At 39.3% G+C, this 20,946-nt stretch overlaps 1 protein-coding gene across 2 annotated transcripts; it reads left to right on the top strand.

Moving 5' to 3' along the window:
• The first annotated feature begins 74 nt into the window (after window positions 1–74).
• LOC113518683 (xaa-Pro aminopeptidase ApepP-like) lies at window positions 75–19,586 on the top strand. 2 transcript variants are annotated; one of them, XM_052892455.1, is made up of 18 exons: window positions 76–174; window positions 1,200–1,270; window positions 1,879–2,000; window positions 2,713–2,884; window positions 3,402–3,508; window positions 4,987–5,122; window positions 7,170–7,265; window positions 8,119–8,195; window positions 9,588–9,725; window positions 11,971–12,045; window positions 12,629–12,703; window positions 13,379–13,509; window positions 14,676–14,825; window positions 16,149–16,281; window positions 17,124–17,301; window positions 17,968–18,059; window positions 19,063–19,176; window positions 19,311–19,586. In XM_052892455.1, the coding sequence occupies exons 1-18, from the start codon at window positions 152–154 to the stop codon at window positions 19,503–19,505; spliced, it is 2,085 nt and encodes a 694-aa protein (XP_052748415.1). In that variant the 5' UTR covers window positions 76–151; the 3' UTR covers window positions 19,506–19,586. The 2 variants fall into 2 exon arrangements, with proteins under 2 accessions (XP_052748416.1, XP_052748415.1); XM_052892456.1 differs by lacking the exon at window positions 12,629–12,703 and having other exon boundaries at window positions 75–174.
• The last annotated feature ends 1,360 nt before the right edge of the window (window positions 19,587–20,946 follow it).

Raw genomic sequence — 20,946 nt, 5'->3', positions numbered from 1 at the left:
ATCCGTACACGACGAAGTCGCCGACGGTCGCGTAGTGTGCGGCAGCGCTAAATCTGAATATCACTTATTATATATTAATTTGCTGATAGTATGAAGTAGCTCTGATATATCCATAGTCACATATTTAGTTACTTATATATCCTTGAAGAGAATGTTGGGGCTCACATATTTTCTGTAAGTAATTTACATACTAGTTATTAAAGTCGCTGGCGGAAGACCCAACAAAAACCAATTCTATAAATATAACTAAATTTAATTCTAAAATTAATTACTACAATAATAAGCGTCTTCAGATCGATGTGTGATCCGTAAGTGAAGTTATATAAAATCAAACATAAAGGAAATGGGTATTTTTGCTGCGGGAATTGAAATGCTGACTGGACGCAGGTGTCTTTCTCGGTAGCGCACCTTCTTGCGTCATGCTAGGTGGTCCGATCCAATCGCCGTTGAGGGTGTGTCGTAATATTTGATAGGTATCTACTATAACATAGTAATAGAAATTTATTTATTATTATTATTTGACAAAAACCACAATGTTACAAACGCAAGATACAATGGGGCCGCACACTAGGCGAGCCTGTATCGTGGGCACCCGACAAAGATTAACAAATCACAATGTGTTATAATAAAAAGTACATAGTGGGCGGGTATTAATATAAAAAAGGATATGAAATTGAAATAGTGAAAAAAGTAATAAATACTATTTTATCTTTTTGTTATACAACTTAGAATGGCAAACAAGCTGACGGCCCACCTGATGGAAAGTGGTAACCGTCGCCTATAGACATGAACAGTACCATGAACGTACCAGGGTTTATAACTCATAGAGTTATAAGTAACAAACATAAAAAACAACCAGTAGGAGACTTCGTACAAAAGACGTTTGCTTGGGTACCTCTGTCCCATTCGTGTTTCAACCGTGAAGCAGTTGTGTTTGCATGGTTGTGTTTCGGTTTGAAGGGTTAGATATGGCAGTGAATTTACTGGGTACAGAGGAATAACATCTAAGTCCTCAACGGCAACGCGTATCATAGGCGAAACAGTATACCCTGTTATGTCCATGGTACTGCTCATGTCTATAGGCGACGGTTACCACTTTCCATCAGGTGGGCCGTCAGCTTGTTTGCCATTCTAAGTTGTATAAAAAAAATTACATTTCTATTTTCAATATAGTAATTAATTAATTTACAATTTCATAGTGTGACTATAAGTCTGGTATATGGACAAATACGACATTTTAACTGGGCCGAGCCAGATGGCGCCACCTACGGTAAGTTCTATGCAAAATTTTTATAAAATTTATTACTATTATTTTGCCATCGACTTGAAGAACATGATATTGTTAAACGAAGGTTATTATCAAATCAGAGTCATGTTTACCAGAAGGAAACTTTGTACAAAAGTTATTTGCTTGGGTACCTCTGTCCCATTCGTGTTTCTACCGTTAAGCAGTTGTGTTTGCATGGCTATGTCTCGGTTTGAAGGGAGAATATGGCGTGAATTTACAGGATACAGAGGAATAACACCTGAGTCCTCAGTAATGGCAACGCATGGGGGTATCATGGATGAAGCAGTATACTCTGTTATGTCCATGGTACTGCTCATATCTATAGGCGACGGTTACCACTTTCCATCAGGTGGGCCGTCAGTTTGTTTGCCATTCTAAGTTGTATAAAAAAAAGTTACCACGCTTGGCAGGCTACTTCGCAAGCGTAGTTCGTAGCTTTTAGTGATGTTTTAACAGGGAAATTGCAGTCCATCCCTTGACCACTAAGTTCCTTCAATCGCCTCTTACGACACCCACGGGAAAAGGAGGGGCCGGCCCATTCTATGCCGGGACTACACGGCAATGAAATGCCTATATTGCTATAATTTCAGATGTCGTGGACACCACCAGGAACACAATAGGGAACAGCTTGGAGCGGTTGACTTCCATGCGTCAAGTTCTGGCGGACTACAAAGTTGATGCTTATATTGTGCCGACATCGGATGCCCATGATGTGAGTCAGATTATCTAACACTAGCACTAGCCCCGGCTTCGCATGGGGTCAACTGAACTCTTGCACATCGATCCATCGGGATGTGTTGCACTTTCTTCTTCTAAAGGGGCCCAAGCACGGGTAGAAAGGATTTTCGAAAATAATACATGGCCTATCTTACTGGCTGATAATGTAACTTTCTATAGGTGACGGAATTTTTAAAATCGGTTGAGTAATTTTTGAATTTCGACAGGGACATCACACGACAGGGAGTTCACCCTCATACCTTACAGCCTAAATGGTCGCGTACAACGCGGTTTCAGAGATGTTTTCCCACACGAACACTCAGGTTATGGAATGAGGTTTTCCCAAGAGACTACAGCATGGGGTTCTTCAAAAAGGGGGGTAAAGAGGTTTCTTCAGGGTCGGCAATGCGCACGTAATACCTCTGGTATTGCAGGCGTTCATGGGCTACGGTAACCGCTTACCATCAGGTTGGTCGTATGCTTGTTTGCCACCTCAGTGGTATAAAAAAAATTGAGTAATGGGGGATATTGCCAGAAATGGTCACGCTTGGCAGGCAGATTGGCAACCGCAGTTGGGTTTTGGTGATGTTTTAAGCTGCCTATCTCTCGACAATTAAGTTCTCTTAGTCGCCTCTTACGACACCCATGGGAAAGAAGGGGTTATTTTTATATATCTAGCTCCAATTTTTATTACTATGATTTTATAGTCCCAGTACTTATCACCGGCGGATGCTCGTCGCGAATGGCTGTCAGGTTTATCCGGTTCATCCGGGACCCTTGTGGTGACTGCCAATGAAGCGCTCCTTTGGACTGACGCGAGATACTTCACACAGTTCGAAATGCAAGTTGACACTTCCCTATGGACGCTCATGAGGCAAGGTAATATTAAATCTTTATTTTTATTATTTCAGCTATTAACTGTCCATTGCTGGACATAAGCCTTCCCCATAAAAAAAAAGTTTTTGCCAGTAGTTGCCACAGTTGGCAGGCAGGTTGGCAGTTAGGCTTTTGAAAAAAAGAGACCTGAGAGGTACTGTGGGATTTTTACCCACTAAAAATAGCCCCGATATTCCTCTCAGCGCCATGTGCCGGTGACGAGGGCTCGCGGTTGCAGTCTTCCGCGTCACCGGCAGCGCCGCTCCCCTACGGGACCATTCCGAGTGGTGCGCCGGGAATACGCAGCGCACCCTTCCCGGATCTCCAGTCTCGTGTTCGGCTTTGGATGTATCGACGCCACCCCTTTCCTAAAGCAACTCTCGGAATTATAATACTAGAACATAGGTGGAAGTTGCCATACCTGCATTATCTGATCCATGCCCTAAACTAACACAGATTACTTTTAATTCCTCCTGAATAAAGTCCGGATTGCAAATAGTTACAAAATATATGATTTCAGGGACCGATCCTTCTATCCAAAACTGGTTGACGTCGAATATGGCACTCGATTCAGTAGTCGCCGTTGATCCCACTACGTACACACGCAACGCCTGGATTCCTTTAGAGGTACTCACGTTTATTCAAAATCAATTGCTTACTTTGCTTCTTCTGTGGATATCCTCATTTCGTATGACATAACAGCGCAACTTCTAAATACCTGGGAAATTCCAAGATTCATCATTTGTTTTTTTTTTATACAACTTAGAATGGCAAACAAGCTGACTGCCCACCTGATGGAAAGTAGTAACCGTCGCTTATAGACATGAGCAGTGCCATGGACATAACAGAGTATACTGTTTCGCTCATGATACCCCTCATGCGTTGCTATTCCTGAGGACTCAGGTGTTATTCCTCTGTACCCAAATTCTTGCCAAATCCCACCCTTCAAACCGAAACACAGCCATGCAAACACAGCTGCTTCGCGGTTGAAACAAGAATGGGACAGAGGTATCCAAGCAATCGACTTTTGTACAAAGTCTTCTGCTGGTAGTAGTAAGATTATCTTTCTGTACCTTAACTTGTTAATGGTGATAAAATTTTGTTCCAAACAAACGAAGGTTGCAAAGAATCTGTCATCCAAGAAGTAACATCGAAAGAAGAGTTCTGGAGTAACCACTCCGTGTAAATTGAACTGCATTGTCGAGCAGTGACATCTTTAATTGATCTGTAGGTGAAATTGATCATTATAGAAAACGTTCAGGGACAGAGACATGTGAAATAGATACATATAGAGAAATCTTAGGACTGCAGTCAACTGTCCCATTCGTGTTTCAACCATAAAACAGTCGTGTTTGCATGGCTGTGTTTCGGTTTGAAGGGTGAGATAAGGCAGTGAATTTACAGGGTACAGAAGAATAACACAGCCCTCAGGAATGGCAACGTATGGGTGATATCATGGGCTAAACACTATACTCTGTTATGTCCATGGTACTGCTCATGTCTATAGGCGACGGTTACCACTTTCCATCAGGTGGGCCGTCAACTGGTTTGCCATTCTAAGTTGCATAAAAAAAACTATCAAACGGTTCCTTGACTGAGCTGGAACGCTCAGGTTTTTCTATAATCCCACTTATCTATGCACTAAATAATTAGCCTGCACCTTGTATTTCGGTTTCCAGAACGACTTCAACCAATAGCCGAGAGTGGGGAAAGGGATTGTTAGTGATGGAGACAGAATCCCATTGCTAGCAATATACCCAACCAGGTCGATCTCCTCGCGGTTCCCCCTGGAAACTATCATGGTTAATTCCTGATGAATTCATCAGGATAGGCTAATTGACCTGTTTTCATTCTCATCGATCACCCTTCACTGGTGCTCCGCCAGCGTATCCCGCAGCGCAGGCGGGGTTACCATACCATTTTCACCCATCAAAAAAAAAACCAATGGCCAAGTGCTTGTTTTTTTCAAAGGTGAAAAGGAATTAATAACAGATGATAACCAACGATAATGATGATGAACTATTCTCACAGCTTCTTCATAAAGAATTCATGATTTTTTTACTTTGATTACTTACTGTATAAAATAATCTCTGTTCTGCTTCCAGACTGCACTGAAAGCATCTAACGTAACTCTAGAAGCAATATCAGAGAACCTGGTTGATATAGCCAGAACCAATATCGGCGATCCACCACCTCCGAGACCTAATAATGATTTGATCGCCCTCACTGTGGATTTTACAGGTAAGGTTCCTCTACGAAACTTCCTTAAGTATGTCTAATCACGGAATGGATGAAGCTTGAAGGATGGGCAGCAGCGTTCCTCTTAAAACATTATATATATATATATATATATATATATATATATATATATATATATATATATATATATAGCTCTTTTACTCCGAATTCTCTATAACCCTAGTAAGACATATTTTCCCTTTCTATTTATTATAATATATCTCTCAATTCGGTGTGCCTCCTGGCATAGGCCTCCTCCAGCACTCTCCACTGAACTCTATCCTCCGCCACTCTACTCCAGTAAGGTCCTAAGGTTTGACGGATGTCGTCTACCCATCTTATTTTCGGACGCCCCTTTCTTCTAGTGTCTTCTCTTGGATACCATAAAGTTACTTGTTTACTCCATTTGTCAATATTGCAACGTAGCATATGTCCTGTCCAACACCATTTTAAATGCTCTGTAAGAGTTATTATAGTTGTAACATTAGTTTTTCTTCTTATTTCAGAATTTCTGATTTGATCATTAATCACGGTGCCCAACATGCTCCTTTCCATTGCTCTTTGTGTACTAGCTAATCTTTCTCTTTGCTGGTGTGTCAGAGCCCATGATTCACAACCATATGTCATGCACGGGAGGATACAAGTGTTGAAAGTATTTCGCTTGATGTGCATGCTTAGATCTTTATTCTTCATTATTTCTTTTAAGGACCAGTATTTTTTCCATCCGCAAGCTATTCTTTTATTTATTTCCTTGGACATAAAATCCTCGGGAGATATAATTTGACCTAGGTAAACATATTCTTCCACAAATTCCAACCTACAACTTAAAACATTACCAAAGTCTAACTGCGGTTGCCAACCCGCCTACCAAGCGTGGCAATTACTGGCAACAACTCTCCTATGGGAGAAGCCTATATTTAGCAGTAGGCAATGCGGCTAATGAATGCCAAAACAATTTGGTTGTTTGTCGCGATTTGACTTGTTGTACACGGCGAAAATGGGGTGATAGTGTGTAATAATGGGGGGAAAGGGATTGTTAGTTAGTTGGAGACTGAGAATCCCATTGCTAGCAATATACCCAACCAGGTTAACCTCCCCGCGGTTTCCCCTGGAAACTATCATAGTTAATTCCTGATGAATTCATTATGGTAGGCTGACTGACCTGCTTTCATTCTCACCTATCATCTCTCACTGGTGCTCCGCCAGCGTATACCGTTAGCGCAGGCGAGTTGCCATTCCATTTTCACTCATAAAAAAAGTATGTAATAATTTATTTATTTATATAACACTTTATTGCATCAAAACATAAAAATAAACAATGACATATAAACAATTCAAGTGAAATACAGTAGCATGGAGTACAGATCAAAATAAACACATAAAGGTACAAAAGGCGGTCTTATCGCTAGGGCAATCTCTTACAGACAACCTTTGGTTAAAGGAGAACAGATAGACATGGGCAGGTGGCGCAAGAGTGAATTAATATTTTTTACGTATAATGGACAAAAACATCAAATACATATTGTTTATTAGACTATTTATTATAACAAATAATATATTTACATCTACACTAATATTATAAAGAGGAAAGATTTGTATTTTTGTGTGTATGTTTGTAACGAATAAACTGAAAAACTACTTTGCCGATTTCAAAAATTCTTTCACTATTAGAAAGCTACATTCACCCTGAGTAACATAGGCTGTATTTATTGCTAGAAAAGATTAGGGATCCTTACTAAAACTTTAGTAACGTAACTCAAGGTGTAAAAAAATGCTATAAAATATCTTTGGTCGCGTGCGCTGCGGAAACTATTGGTGATAGAACAAAAGTATGTTCTACAATATTGAAGAAAATATCAATACCTAAAAAGCATTACAATACAAGCATTGCAATACAAAAAAAACATTACGATACTATATGTCCAACTATTATCGTTATGTCACAATAACCACTTTTTAAAATGTTGTAAAAGTGTCTACCCGTGCGAAGCCGGGACGGGCCGCTAGTACTACATATACATACACATAATTGTTACTTTTTCTCCCACAGGTAGAAGGTCGAGTGACAAAATCGCCGAGTTGCTGTCACAGATAAGATCAGCTGGTGCCTCAGCCTTAGTCCTGACCGCATTGGATGACATTGCTTGTAAGTGTTTCAAACGACTTCAAAAAGGGGGTTTTCAATTCGGTTGGTTTTTTTATGGGTGAACATGGTATGGTAACCCCGCCTACGCTATCAGTATACACCGGCGCGGCACCAATGAAGGATGATAGGTGAGGATGAAGCAGATCAGTTAGCCCATCGTTACTAATTCCACTAGAATTAATCACGATGGTTTCCAGGGGGAACTGCGTGGAGGTCGACCTAATAGGGCATACTGCTAGCAATGGGGCTGTCAAACTGCATTGCAAACAATCCCTTTTCCCCCCGGTTTAACTTACTTGCAATTAGGTTGAGAAATCTCGACTAGTTTCGGGATCAATTCGTGACCCTTAATCATGAGCGGCTGACGCGAGCGTGGGCCTGACTGCGCGATGTACGATGACGGTTGCCAATCCACTTACCAAGAGTGGCAAACCCATACAATGAGGGAAACCTATGTTCAGCAGTTAACGACGGATATTGTGAATTGTAAATGAAAATTGTGTATTATAAAAAAAAAATTATGCAACTTAGAATGGCAAACAAGCTGACGGCCCACCTGATGGAAAGTGGTAACCGTCGCCTATAGACATGAGCAGTACCATGGACATAACAGAGTATACTGTTTCGCCCATGATACCCCCCATGCGTTGCCATTCCTGAGGACTCGGGTGTTATTCCTCTGTACCCAGTAAATTCACTGCTATATCCCATCAAACCAAAACACAGCCATGCGAACACAGCTGCTTCACGGATGAAACACGAATGGGACAGAGGTGGGCATCTCTGCATAAAAGCAAGCATTAAAAAAAAAAGTAAGTTAAACCGGTTACGTTAATGACAAAAATCGTTTCAGACACGCTGAATCTCCGGGGCTCCGACATACCTTACAACCCTGTGTTCTTCTCGTACTTAATTATAAAAGATAATGTGGTAAGTGCAAAACAATTTTATTTATACAACTTAGAATGGCAAACAAGCTAAGAACCCACCTGATGGAAAGTGGTAACCGTCGCTATAGACATGAGCAATACCATGGACGTACCAGAGTATACTGTTTCGTCCATGATACGCCCCATGTCTTGCCATTCCTGAGGACTCAGTAAATTCACTGCCATATCTCACCTTTCTAACCGAAACAGCCATGCAAACACCACTGCTTCACGGTTGAAACACGAATGGTACAGAGGTGGCCAAGCAAACGACTTTTGTACAAAGTCTCCCTCTGGTGAAATCGATGGATGATGAATACATATCGCAGAAATGGGAATGTTAAGATGGATATTTGGGGTGACAAGGAATGAAGGAATAAGGAATGATAATGTACGGGGAACTCTGAAAGTCGAACCAGTATTGGAGAAATTACGACGTAATAGAATGTCTTGGTATGGTCATGTCATTCGCTGAAATAAAAGCCATGATTTAAAGAAAGTGTTATAAAAGTAGATGGATGGATGAAAGGAAGGAGACGACTGAAGAAAAGGTGGATGGAGTGTGTGAAGGATGATGTGCATGAAAGAGGAGTAAGCTCGGAAATGACAGAAGACAGGGATTTGAGGAAGTATAAGACATACCTAAGATATACTTTTTTTAATAGATGAAGAAGCAATGGTAACCCCGCCTGCGCTAACGGTATACGCTGGCGGGGCACCAGTAAGGGATGATAGGTCAGAACGAAAAGGCAGGTCAGTTAGCCCATCGTGATAAATACACCTGGAATTCAGCACAATAGTTTTTTTTTACAACACAAGAAGCAAACGAGCATGCGTCTCACCTGATAGTAAGTGACTACCGCCGCCCATGATCACCCACAACACCAGCGGCATTGCAGGTGTGCTGCCGGCTTTTTAAAAAGGAATATGCTGTTTTCTTGAAGGTTATAATGTCGTATAATTTCCAGGAAGACCATGTGAAGGTGGCCCTAATAGGATATATTGCTAGTAATGGAACTGGTAGTCCGCATTACTAATAATATGTCCCCACCCCTTTCCACTTGAAATATACTAAGTCGATTGCTTGGGTACCTCTGTCCCATATATGTTTCTACCGTGAAGCTGTTGTGTTTGCATGGCTGTGTATCGGTTTGAAGGGTGGGATATGGCAGTGAATTTACAGGGTACAGAGGAATAACACCTGAGTCCTCAGGAATGGCAACGCATTGGGGTTATCATGGGCGAAACAGTATACTCTGTTATGTCCACAGTACTGCTCATGTCTATAGGCGACGGTTACCACTTTCCATCAGGTGCGCCGTCAGCTTGTTTGCCATTCTAAGCTGTATAAAAAAAAACCTTATAGAGTTAACCAGCATTTTTTACTTTACAGTCATCTCCAGAAAACGTCATTTTGTTTTGGGGCAACGGCGTATTGCACAGTAACATATCAGATCACCTCCAGTCCGAGGGGTTGCAGATTCAAACCAGAGATTACTCGGATATATTTAACTATTTGTCTCAATATTCGGTTAGTAATCTTATTTCTATCTATCTATCCTATTTAAGAGCTGCGCTCTTGTCGGTGGAGCTCTTGCCACTCACTACGATTTGCAGCGAGTCTCTTCACCTCTTGATACGACACGACACCAACTCCTTCCTCGATCTGCCTGATGTAACTATGTCTCGGGCTCCCTCTCCCCCTCCTTCCTTCTATTATAATGTTCATAAGTTCGTCGTGTCGTATCAAGTGTCCCAACATTTTTCCCCTTCTGTCCTCAATAGTTCTAATAATTTGTCGTTTTTCCTTAACCCTAAGCAGGGCCTCCTCATTGCTAATTCGTTCCCTCCAGCTAATTTTCTCCATACTTCTCCAGCACCACATTTCAAAGGCCACATTTATTACCATAATTTTTAAGAAAGATGAAATGTGTTTATTAAGGAGAAAGGTTGCACAGTGACCACTTATAGTGCCTCGACATAGATTGGTATTGTACAACAAGAATTTACGTACATATACATACACGTAGATTATAAAATTAAGAATTCATGCGCCATTTTAACTTAAATAAATTGAATGTTGGTCTTATTCAAACTATGTTAGCTGAACTCAAACCAGAAATTTTTGAACATCTGTGTAAATTATTGATGCCCATTAATTCTTCTCTTTCCGCGTCTAGGGAAGGTAGATAAAGTTTTGTTGGAGAAATCAGTTCAGGGTACAATAGGACTGATATACCTGAAGAAGGTAAAAGCCCTTAAGATATTAAAAAAAAAAAATCCTAATTTCATTTATTAACTTGTATACTCTTACCTTTAAAGATCAAGTAAAATAGACGTCCTTGAGTTTGGGAGCGTGGTGATCTGTAAGACGGGTAATTCTATTACCGACACCAGTCTCTCACAAAGATTGTTTTTAAATTGCAACCTACATATATAGCTGTAAACTTTATTATCTTGTCATTTTGTGAGAGAAATAAAATAAATTGTCACTATATTTATTTATTTAACTCTTTATTGCACCACAAATAAAAATATACAATGACAAGTGAATAATTCAAGTGAAATACAGTAACATAAATACAGATTGAAATATACACATAAAGGTACAAGAGGCGGTCTTATCGCTAGGGCAATCTCTTACAGACAACCTTTAGTTAAAGGAGAACGTAGAACGGAGAGAATGTAAGAAGGAGATAGAAAATGGCAGTTAAAATGTATAATAAATTACCTACAGAATACAGAGATTTGACAGACGAATTATTTAATGGAAAACTTTTTACGAATGTGCTTATACAATGTACGCGGACCGTATGACTGCCTATTATTATTTTTTAAATAACATCCATTTCACATGAAAAGGTTTGCTGGAAGAAATCTACCGGATAAAACAAAAATTAAAAAAAATATATGTATATCATATTATATGCTTTAGATTATATAGATAGTGCATCGAGCTTTAAACACGGGTCAACTTTTTGTCAGCTAATTTTCAAATCAGCTGATTCGTTTTTATCAGTTTTCTATAAATTTACGCATACAATGTATCTTGACGTATCTATATTTGTATATATTTAGGTACTACACTGTACGTATTGAAAATTGTTTTAACAAATCATGTTATGTTGGTGCAATAAAGTGTTAAATAAATAAATAAATAAAATAAATAAATATTTAATTAAATAATAAATAAAATTAATGTTTGTTTACTCATTAAAAATATGCAAAAATTATAAAACAAATTACATAGATATAGAAGTAATAAAGGAAACATAACTATTTGTCACGCAAAATTGTATGGAAAAGTTGGCTCGCTTTTCTCGAAGCATTTGTATGGAGACACTCTGTTTATATAATCTAAGATTTTTTTTTTAATTGGTGATAATGGTATGGTATCCCCGCCTGCGCCATCGGGATACGCCGGCGGAGCACCAGTGAAGGGTGATAGATGAGAATGAAAACAGGCCAGTTAGCCCATCATGATGAATTCATCAGGAATTAACCATGACAGTTTCCAGGGGGAACCGCGAGGAGGTCGACCTGGTTGGGTATATTGCTAGCAATGGGATTCTCAGTCTCCATTACTAACAATTCCTTTCCCCCCTATAATCTAAGATTGTATGCTACTGCTCTTATTAAAAACTCTGTACATTTCTGGACCATTAAGTTCCCTTAGTCGGCTCTTACAATACCCACGGGCTATGTCGAGACCACACGAATACTTGCATAACTTTTTTTTATACTTATTTCACCAATTTATTTCTATATTTTTTCAGAACTCTCTACCCATAGACAGCACAATATGGCTGACCAACGATGCGAGTCATGCTATATTTCTAGCTGCAGAATCCGTAAGTTTTTTTTTATATAACTCATTTATACCCCTCCAGCGAAAACCAATAGCGTATACGGGTTACTATTCCTTTTTCATCCATTAAAAACTATCTCTCATATGTGGTATAATTTTTCAATAGAAATTATTGAAAAGATCACTAAACTTTATAAATGTTATACCTACGGCCGTATAACCCTACCAAATTCAGATACAACCTGCTTGCATACTTTCTACACAAACTGTGTCCAATATATAATCTAGTAATGTAAAATTTGTCAATGACAAATAATTGACATATCAAACATTTTCTATACACTAGCCTGCTATGAATTAACAAAAATAGCAACTGATGGTGTATCTTTCGTCCTCTTTTTACTAATTATATTTGCATAAGAAGAAAGGAGGCAACCATATGATTTACAGTTTTTATTTTATCATTCCTTCCATGTCATTCCTTGTTCTTAGATCTATTCTGACACGTATTACGTTATCGTACGTCCAACCTTAAATTAAGTATGTAATGCATTATGCTCAGTCTATGATTCTAACAGACTGAGTAACTGAATAAACGTATGCAATATTGTACCTTATTGTTACAGGGTAACGTTAATATTCGTTCGACGCTCTCGCCTGTGGCTCTTATAAAATGCGTGAAGAACGATGTCGAATTACAGGTAAGTAATGTATAAATATAATTACTGCATAAGTTATATATATATATATATATATATATATATATATATATATATATATATATATATATATTGTTGTTAAATGTCTCCCTTCCGCTTTTTTGCTCTTTATTCAATGCTTTATAAAAAGTGTTACAGTGATCGGATTTAGTTCAAATATGCGCCGTTTTGTTCGATAATCTGAGGACCTACCATGAAATATTTTCCAAAATTTCGGGTACGAACGTAATAGAAATTTGATGTTAAAATTACATAATACATGCCGTTTAAAATTATTAAAAATATTAAAATATCGTTCCTCTGAACTATTAGGATAGGATTTATGATAAATGAAACGTTAAGCTCCATTTACTGGGTCGATTTAGGTACGAACAAAAACACGAAATAAAGCCCGAAAATTCGGAATTTCATTTCATGGTAGGCCCCCTGTTTCCATCTAGACGGCAACTTCATAATACCCCCCTCGGAGAAGCCCCCCTCCTTATTTGCGAAGAACTCGGACAACCACTTTTCACAAGCCTCTTTTGAGTTTAACTTTACACCACCAAGGGCGTTCGCCATGGACAGGAACAGGTGGTAATCACTTGGCACTATGTCCGGGCTGCATCGGCATGATGACGATGATTCATTCATAAATAGTTTTTTTTTTTTCTTCAGGGCTTCCGTAATGCACACATCAAGGACGGTGTGGCGTTAGTGAGGGGTCTGAGGTGGGTGGAGGAGCAGGTCGCGGCTGGGGCCAACATCACCGAGATTGACGTCTCAGATAAACTTGAGGAGTTCAGACGGTATGTACTTGGTGCTATCTTCGGACACACTGTGCAGGCTGTGCGGGGAGAGATCGGAATCCATGGAACACTTGATGTGCAACTGCGATTCGTTGACAAGTATGCGTATGAGTCTACTGGGAACGGCTTATCCGGAGCCAGGGGACTACAGATATCTTTAACCGCGGAATATCGTTAGGGTAACACATAGGATCTATGAAATGATGGGGATACTCAAGTAAATGGTAGTCATTAGATATATTTTTTTAAATGGATGATAATGGAATGGTAACCCCATCCGCGCTATCGGTATACACCGGCGGGGCAGCAGTGAAGAATGATAGGTGAGGATGAAGCAGGTCAGTTAGTCCATCGTGACGAATTCAACAAGAATTGTTCACGATAGTTTCCAGGGGGAACCACGTGGAGGTTGACCCTACAGGGCATATTGCTAGCAATGAGGCTAGTCATAAATTGATAACATATAATTAAAGATCCTACAAAAAAAAAAGCTACTTGTGTCAAAACCATTTATTTCGATCTAAAAATTAAAATACTAAACCGTATTTGATAAAAATTCTATAGGACCAATGTGTAAAGATATCTTTTCGGATTAAGCTTGCCATTTGTACAACATATTGTACGGTGGGAAGGTATTGTTAGTAACGTAGACTACCAGTCCCATTGCTAGCAATATACCCTGCCAGATCGACCACCATGTAATCCCCCCTGGAAACCATCGTGCTAAGTTCCAGTTGTTTTCATCACGATGAGCTAACTGACCTGCTCTTTCAGGGGGGAAGGGATTGTTAGTAATAAGAAGGTTAGTCCCCATTGCTATCAAAATATCAGGTCGACCTCCACAAAGTTCCCCCTGGAAACTATCGTGACAAATTTATCGTTGAATTCGTCACGATGGGCTAAATGACCTGCCTTTTCATTTTCACTTATCACTGTCACTGGTACCCCGCCTGTGTATACCGATAGCGCAGGCGGGGTTACCATGCCATTCTCACCCATAAAAAAAGACCTGCTCTTTCATCTTCGCCTATCATTCTTCACTGATCTGCCAGCGTATACCATTAATATAGTTAACTATTACATATGGAGTAACCATGACAAAAGGTTTTATTGGATGATGCATTATAAGCTATTGTCATCAAAGTTTACCTTTCATTACCTTTCAGCATGGAAGTGGACTCCCACGGCCCGTCATTTGCAACTATCGCGGGGGCTGGTAAAAACGGTGCTGTCATCCACTACAAGCCACCACTGGAGGGCTCACGGGTGATCGGACGAAACGATATGCTCTTAGTCGACTCCGGTGGACAGTACAAGTGAGTGATCAAGTATTTGGCACAAGATTGTATAGCTAGACCCAAGTTTAAGGTAGGGCAAAAGTAGTTTTTGGTAGGTCAGAAGCCATAATTAAGTGACTTCGAAAAAGCCAATCTGTCCAACTTTCTTGAAGCCTTGCATTTTAAGGTAGGACATTGGGCCTTTGATGCCCCCACTAGATGGAGCGACAACCTAAAATGCATTGCAGGGAGTCAGTGGATGCAGGTGGGTCGGGACCGTTATTTATGGTTAAGCCTCCCCCATAGACTATGGGGGAGGCTTATGATCAGCAGTGGACGGATAATGGCTGAAATGATGAGGATTACCCCTCAATGCCTCTCCCCCCTCCTTGCTACGGTCATGGGGTCGCCTGATAGTGATTACCGTCACCCACCAGCATCCGCAACATCAGAGAAATTACAGGTGTTTGCTGGCCTTGTAGGAAGGCATATTCTCTTTTCATGAAGGTTTCAAAATCATATCTGTTCGGAAATACTGCTGCTGGTAGTTGGTTCCATACTTTAGTTGTGCGTGGAAGAAGATGTCTACTGAAATACACAGTAGAACCGCCACTCATCCAAATTTTTTTTTATACAACATAGAATGGCAAACAAGCTGACGGCCCACCTGATGGAAAGTGGTAACCGTCGCCTATAGACATGAGCAGTACCATGGACATAACACAGTATACTGTTTCACCCATGATACCCCCCATGCGTTGCCATTCCTGAGGACTCAGGTGTTATTCCTCTGTACCCAGTAAATTCACGCCATATTCCACCCTTCAAACCGAAACACAACCATGCAAACACAACTGCTTCACGGTTGAAACACGAATGGGACAGAGGTACCCAAGCAATCGACTTTTGTACAAAGTCTCCCTTTAGTAAATAGTCCAGATGGAACTTTAAATAACAATGTAATCTTTAAACCCGTTTATTTTTTATGTCTATATAAATATATAACGGAAAATTAAAGAACACATAGTGTTTTTGTCGTTTCCGACAATTGTTTGGACTTCATCCGGAAGTCTACACAAAGCGCCAAACACCCCCTGTGTTTGGCGCTTTGTGTCACAGAGTCTCGCCTCGCACTGTGGGCTTCACTTCGCATAGTCTGTGAAGACGTTGTTAGAGGCAGGAGTAGAGTCAGGGATAATGACGACCGGAGACAACGATGTTGTCGGCAATGAGTAGCCATGTCTCGTGTAGTTATTGTCTGTGAAGTATTCTCTTCTTCGCTGCCGCTCTCTTCTAAGTCGTCCAAGACAGTTAGGCACGTAAAGCTCACTATCTTCTTCCCCTTTATTTTTTCCTCTACAGGGATGGTACGACGGACATAACCCGTACGCGTCACATGAGCGCATCACCCACGGATGCACAGCGGATGACTTTCACCAGGGTCATGAAGGGACAGATCAGCTTGGCCACTGTCGTCTTCCCAAGAGGCACTGTGGTAACTTCCTTTACACAGACAGATCACTAGGGGCGTATTATGGGGAAGGATGGGGAGGATCTGGATGCGATATTCATTCCAGGATGTGAAAAAGCTTCGCAAAGACGTGTCTGAGATTATTAGTAACTTAATTCATGTAACCCATTCCTTATAACTTGTGTTAGAACTCAAAATGGATTTTTTTTATTACCAATACATAAAAAAAATTAAAATATAAATAATTTCTTAATAGAAACAACCATACCATTTTTTTTTGTTGGATGAAAATGGATTGGTAACTCTGCCTGCGCTAACGGGATACGCTGGCGGAGCACCAGTGAAGGGTGATAGATGAGAATGAAAACAGGCCAGTTAGCCTATCATAATGAATTCATCAGGTATTAATCATGATAGTTTCCAGGGGGAACCACGTGGAGGTCGACTTGGTTAGGTATATTGCTAGCAATGGGATTTTTAGTTTCTATTACTAACAATCCCTTTCCCCCCCCCCCCAACCATACCATTACCTCTTCTTATTGTACGCACACTGCCCGCTGGTAATTTATGTTATTTTATAGTTCTACGACCGGCCGCCTGCCTGACGTCAACTTTCTTTATTAGTAAAATTATTAATGCTAATAAATGCTCCTTTCCACACAAGGTTTGCTGGAAGAGAACTCTTCCAGAGTTAAGCTCGCCTGTTGTACATCTTTATTTAAAATAAATTACAATAATGTAATTATTGTGTACAATAAAATATAAATAAATAAATAAAATACTTTAAAAAAATATCTGTATTTCTCTCCCATTTGGGGTAAACAGAAATGATTAATTCTTTCAATTGTAATTTTGCTTGGTTGAAGGGGCACACGCTAGAAAGCTTCGCTCGTAGATCCCTCTGGGAGGTGGGGCTGAACTACGGACACGGGACTGGCCACGGATTGGGCCACTTCCTCAACGTCCACGAGGGACCCTCCTGGATCCTCTCGGGACCGAGCAGCACGGACCCTGGAATTGTGGAGAAGATGATATTCAGTAATGGTTAGTTTAGTAGTTAGTTACCAGAGGGAGACTTTGTACAGAAGTCGATTGCTTGGGTACCTCTGTCCCATTCATGTTTCGACCATGAAGCAGTTATTTGCATGGCTGTGTTTCAGTTTGAAAGGTGGGATATGGTAATGAATTTACAGGGTACAGAGGAATAACACCTGAGTTCACAGGAATGGCAAAGTATGGGGGGGGGGGGGTATCATGGGTGAAACAGTATACTCTGTTATGTCCATAGTACTTCCCATGTCTATAAGTGACGGTTAATATTATGTATTGCTGGCAATGGAACTGATGTTCCGTATTCCCCCATGCTATAATTATTCAGAGCAAGGAACTCTATAGGAAATATTTTAACAGGCAATCTTAGGGTGCAACATGTTCTATGATTCAAATTTCAGTTCGCTAGCAAAGTACTTTTTTAAATAATTATTCAGAAACTAAGGTCAGAAACATTGGCAATTGTCAAAATATTTTTTTTTAATTGACTGATAATTGCGTTGTTGCCATACTTCGGTAAGTGAAATTTAGAATGCTTGTAACGATCTTCCATAAAAAAAAAAATAGCTATTTATTTTAACGTTAAAACAGCAGAACGGAATTACGGGTGAATATTATTAATATAAATCAGAATATCTAGTTTTTTTTATATTTTTTAAGAACCTGGCTACTATGAAGTCGAAGAATACGGAATCCGGCATGAGGACGTGGTGGAAGTAATAGCTGTGACTAAAGACGCTGATCATATACATGTAAGTTGTATGATTTTACATTTGTTTACTTTTATATTTTATGTTCCTTTACACGTTACGCTAATACTCATGTAAGAGTGTCACCCTCTAGAGTCCAGAGTTTCCAAGTTTCCAAGGCCGCCTTTTTAGTACACAAAGAAGATGCCACGCCGACATACACAACGCCTTGTGTATGTCGGTTTAAAACCCAGTGAACCGGAGACCCTAGCCTCCAGAGATGCTGGGGTAATGGGGTTCGCCTCGACGCCCCACCTCACACGTCCCACACCAATTCAAGGCGGGCAAAGAGAAAACCTGGATTGATCTGAGTGCAGTCTTCTTACGTAACTTAGCAGATGACACTGCTTCATCTGTGCTTCAAAGGGCGAAGCGATAATTTAAGGGATAAATATTTTTAAATTATTGCAATTTCAAATATTGATTTTAAAATCAGAGGCTCGGATTAGAACTTGAGATCCCTGAACTGCAGCCAAACGTTTTCCAACTGAGCTGTCAAAACCTTTGCACACTATTCATAACGTGAACGCTCAGGTTGTGGAATGAGCTCCCTGCCGTGGTTATCCCAAGAGACTACAGCATGGGGTTCTTCAAAAGGGGGGTAAAGAGGTTTCTTCAGGATCGGCAACGCGCGCGTAATACCTCTGGTATTGCAGGTGTTCATAGGCTACGGTAACCACTTACCATCAGGTGGGCCGTATGCTTGTTTGCCACCTGTGGTATAAAAAAAAATTACACAAAGAAGGTATAAAATATGCTAGTATATTAATAGTATAATAGAAAGAAAGGAAGAGTTTATCTATTTCTGTTGTTATTACTATTGCTAATTACCTACATTTTTCTAACATTTAATACCAGTTTTATATTTTCTAGATGGAACCCTGGGAAGGTTATCCAGACAGGGTATATTCCTAACAATGGTGCCGATAGTCCGAATTCCCTCATGCCATAGTTATTCAAAGAGCAAGTAACCTAAATATTTTAAAAGAAATGTTAATGTAAACAGGCGGAGAGCATTGTGGGCGATTTCGGTGGGGCCGGAGCCCTTGGCTTTCATACCATCTCGCTGGTGCCCCACCAGACCGCGTGCCTTGATGTCAAACTCTTGGATGATCTAGAAGTAAGTTTTATACATATCTACTCGATGTACTTTTTTTTTAATTGACGATAATCGAATGGTAACCCCGCATGCGCTGTCTATATACGCTGACGGGACACTGGTATCTCCATTTAATTGTTTTTTTATTATTTCAGATTAAGTACTTAAACGACTATCATGCACGGGTGTTAGCGACAATCGGACCAATTTTAAAAGAGAGAAACCTCACAGAAGATTTCGAATGGTTGGAAAGAGAATGCGCGCCAATTTCCCGTGATGCCGCCATATTGGTGAAAACGTCGCCTTTGCTTATGGTCGTCAGTGTAGCCACTTTATGGCTCAGAACATAGACCAAGGAATATGAAATAATGATTTTTAATGAGAAGCGGAAACTATGTAACTGTGATTAATGATTAAATAATTAAGAATAACCAACATTGTTTTTATTTTGGACTAGATTAATTGGAAATGTAATTAAAAACATAATAATATTTATATTTATTTTACTTATAATAAAACTGCATCACAAATTAACATTTTATGCCATAATCTACAAATGTCTATGTAATTTAGTTCTTTTCACGATAATTTTTGATGTTGACAAGCACCCAAGCTGGGATTGCTGACCAGCCGAGGACCATCAGAGTTGATAGAAATATCACCTCCTGGAACAAAGAATAATATTATTAAAGTAAAACAAGTAATTAAGTTAGTTACAAGAGGAGACCTACACTAACTTGATATGATCACATAAGACTGTGTTCTATCCGAGGGAGAAGTTAATAGAGCTGGCATACATAAATGACACGAGCTTAGATTATATAAATAGAGCATTGGGTCTCAAAAACAGCTCAATTTTTTGTCTGGTTTTTTTTTACTCATTTTTTTATCAGTATTCTATAAACTTACACATAAAATGTATCTTGACATATTATTTAATGAGTGTTTACACATTAAAAAGATACAGAAATTATAAGACAAAATAAATATACAAGTTATAAAGGAATCACTCATAACTATTTATCTTGCAAATTTGTATGAAAAAGACCTGCTTTCCTCAAGGCATTTCTATGGGCGCATTCTATGTATATAAAGACATGAGTTATGCAAATGCTCTTCTTCCTGCCTTCTCTACATGGAACTTGTTCTGGCGGTAGATTAAAATATATAATACAATGCATAAATTTATAATGAAAAACCAAGTGACCTCCTACTGAATCATTTGACATTTTATTAGAAAAGTGTTTATTAACATTTTAAACCATAATTGGATTTATCTATTAAATGTTTCAACAGAGAAAGTTTATTTTTTGTTTTTAACCATTTATTCAACTACGTTAACAGTTTTAAAATAGAGACAAGACAAAATTACTTTGTATACCTAGTCTAAATTAATATTATAGAGCAAAAATTTTATATTTTGTTTTGGATAACTCAAACAATACTTATGTAATTAAAAAAAATACTTTCACATTTAAAAAACAAGCAGACCTATGCAAACCGAGGTGGGTCAGTAATAATCATAAAGTTGCCGATTTAAGTACGACAGGGAACAATAATATTAGTCGAATAAATTCAAGTAAGGCGGTAAAAAGTCATAATGAAATCAGTGGAAGTAAAAACGTAGTAAATCTAAACCTAACATAACCTATATCTCTGGCAAAATTACGTAACCCGTTCTTTTTTTAAATTTGAAGTCCGAAAAGAGAATAACTTCAATTCCAGATCCACAATTAATTATAAAACTATTTTATGTACCTCATAATATATATAGTTAATAAATTCATAGGG

The sequence above is a fragment of the Galleria mellonella genome, unplaced genomic scaffold (assembly GCF_026898425.1).
Source record: "Galleria mellonella isolate WM207_F2 unplaced genomic scaffold, CSIRO_AGI_GalMel_v1 utg158, whole genome shotgun sequence".
NCBI lineage: Eukaryota > Metazoa > Arthropoda > Insecta > Lepidoptera > Pyralidae > Galleria > Galleria mellonella.
The sequence above is the reverse complement of the archived record's forward strand: the minus strand, read 5'-3'. Positions and strand labels throughout refer to the sequence as shown.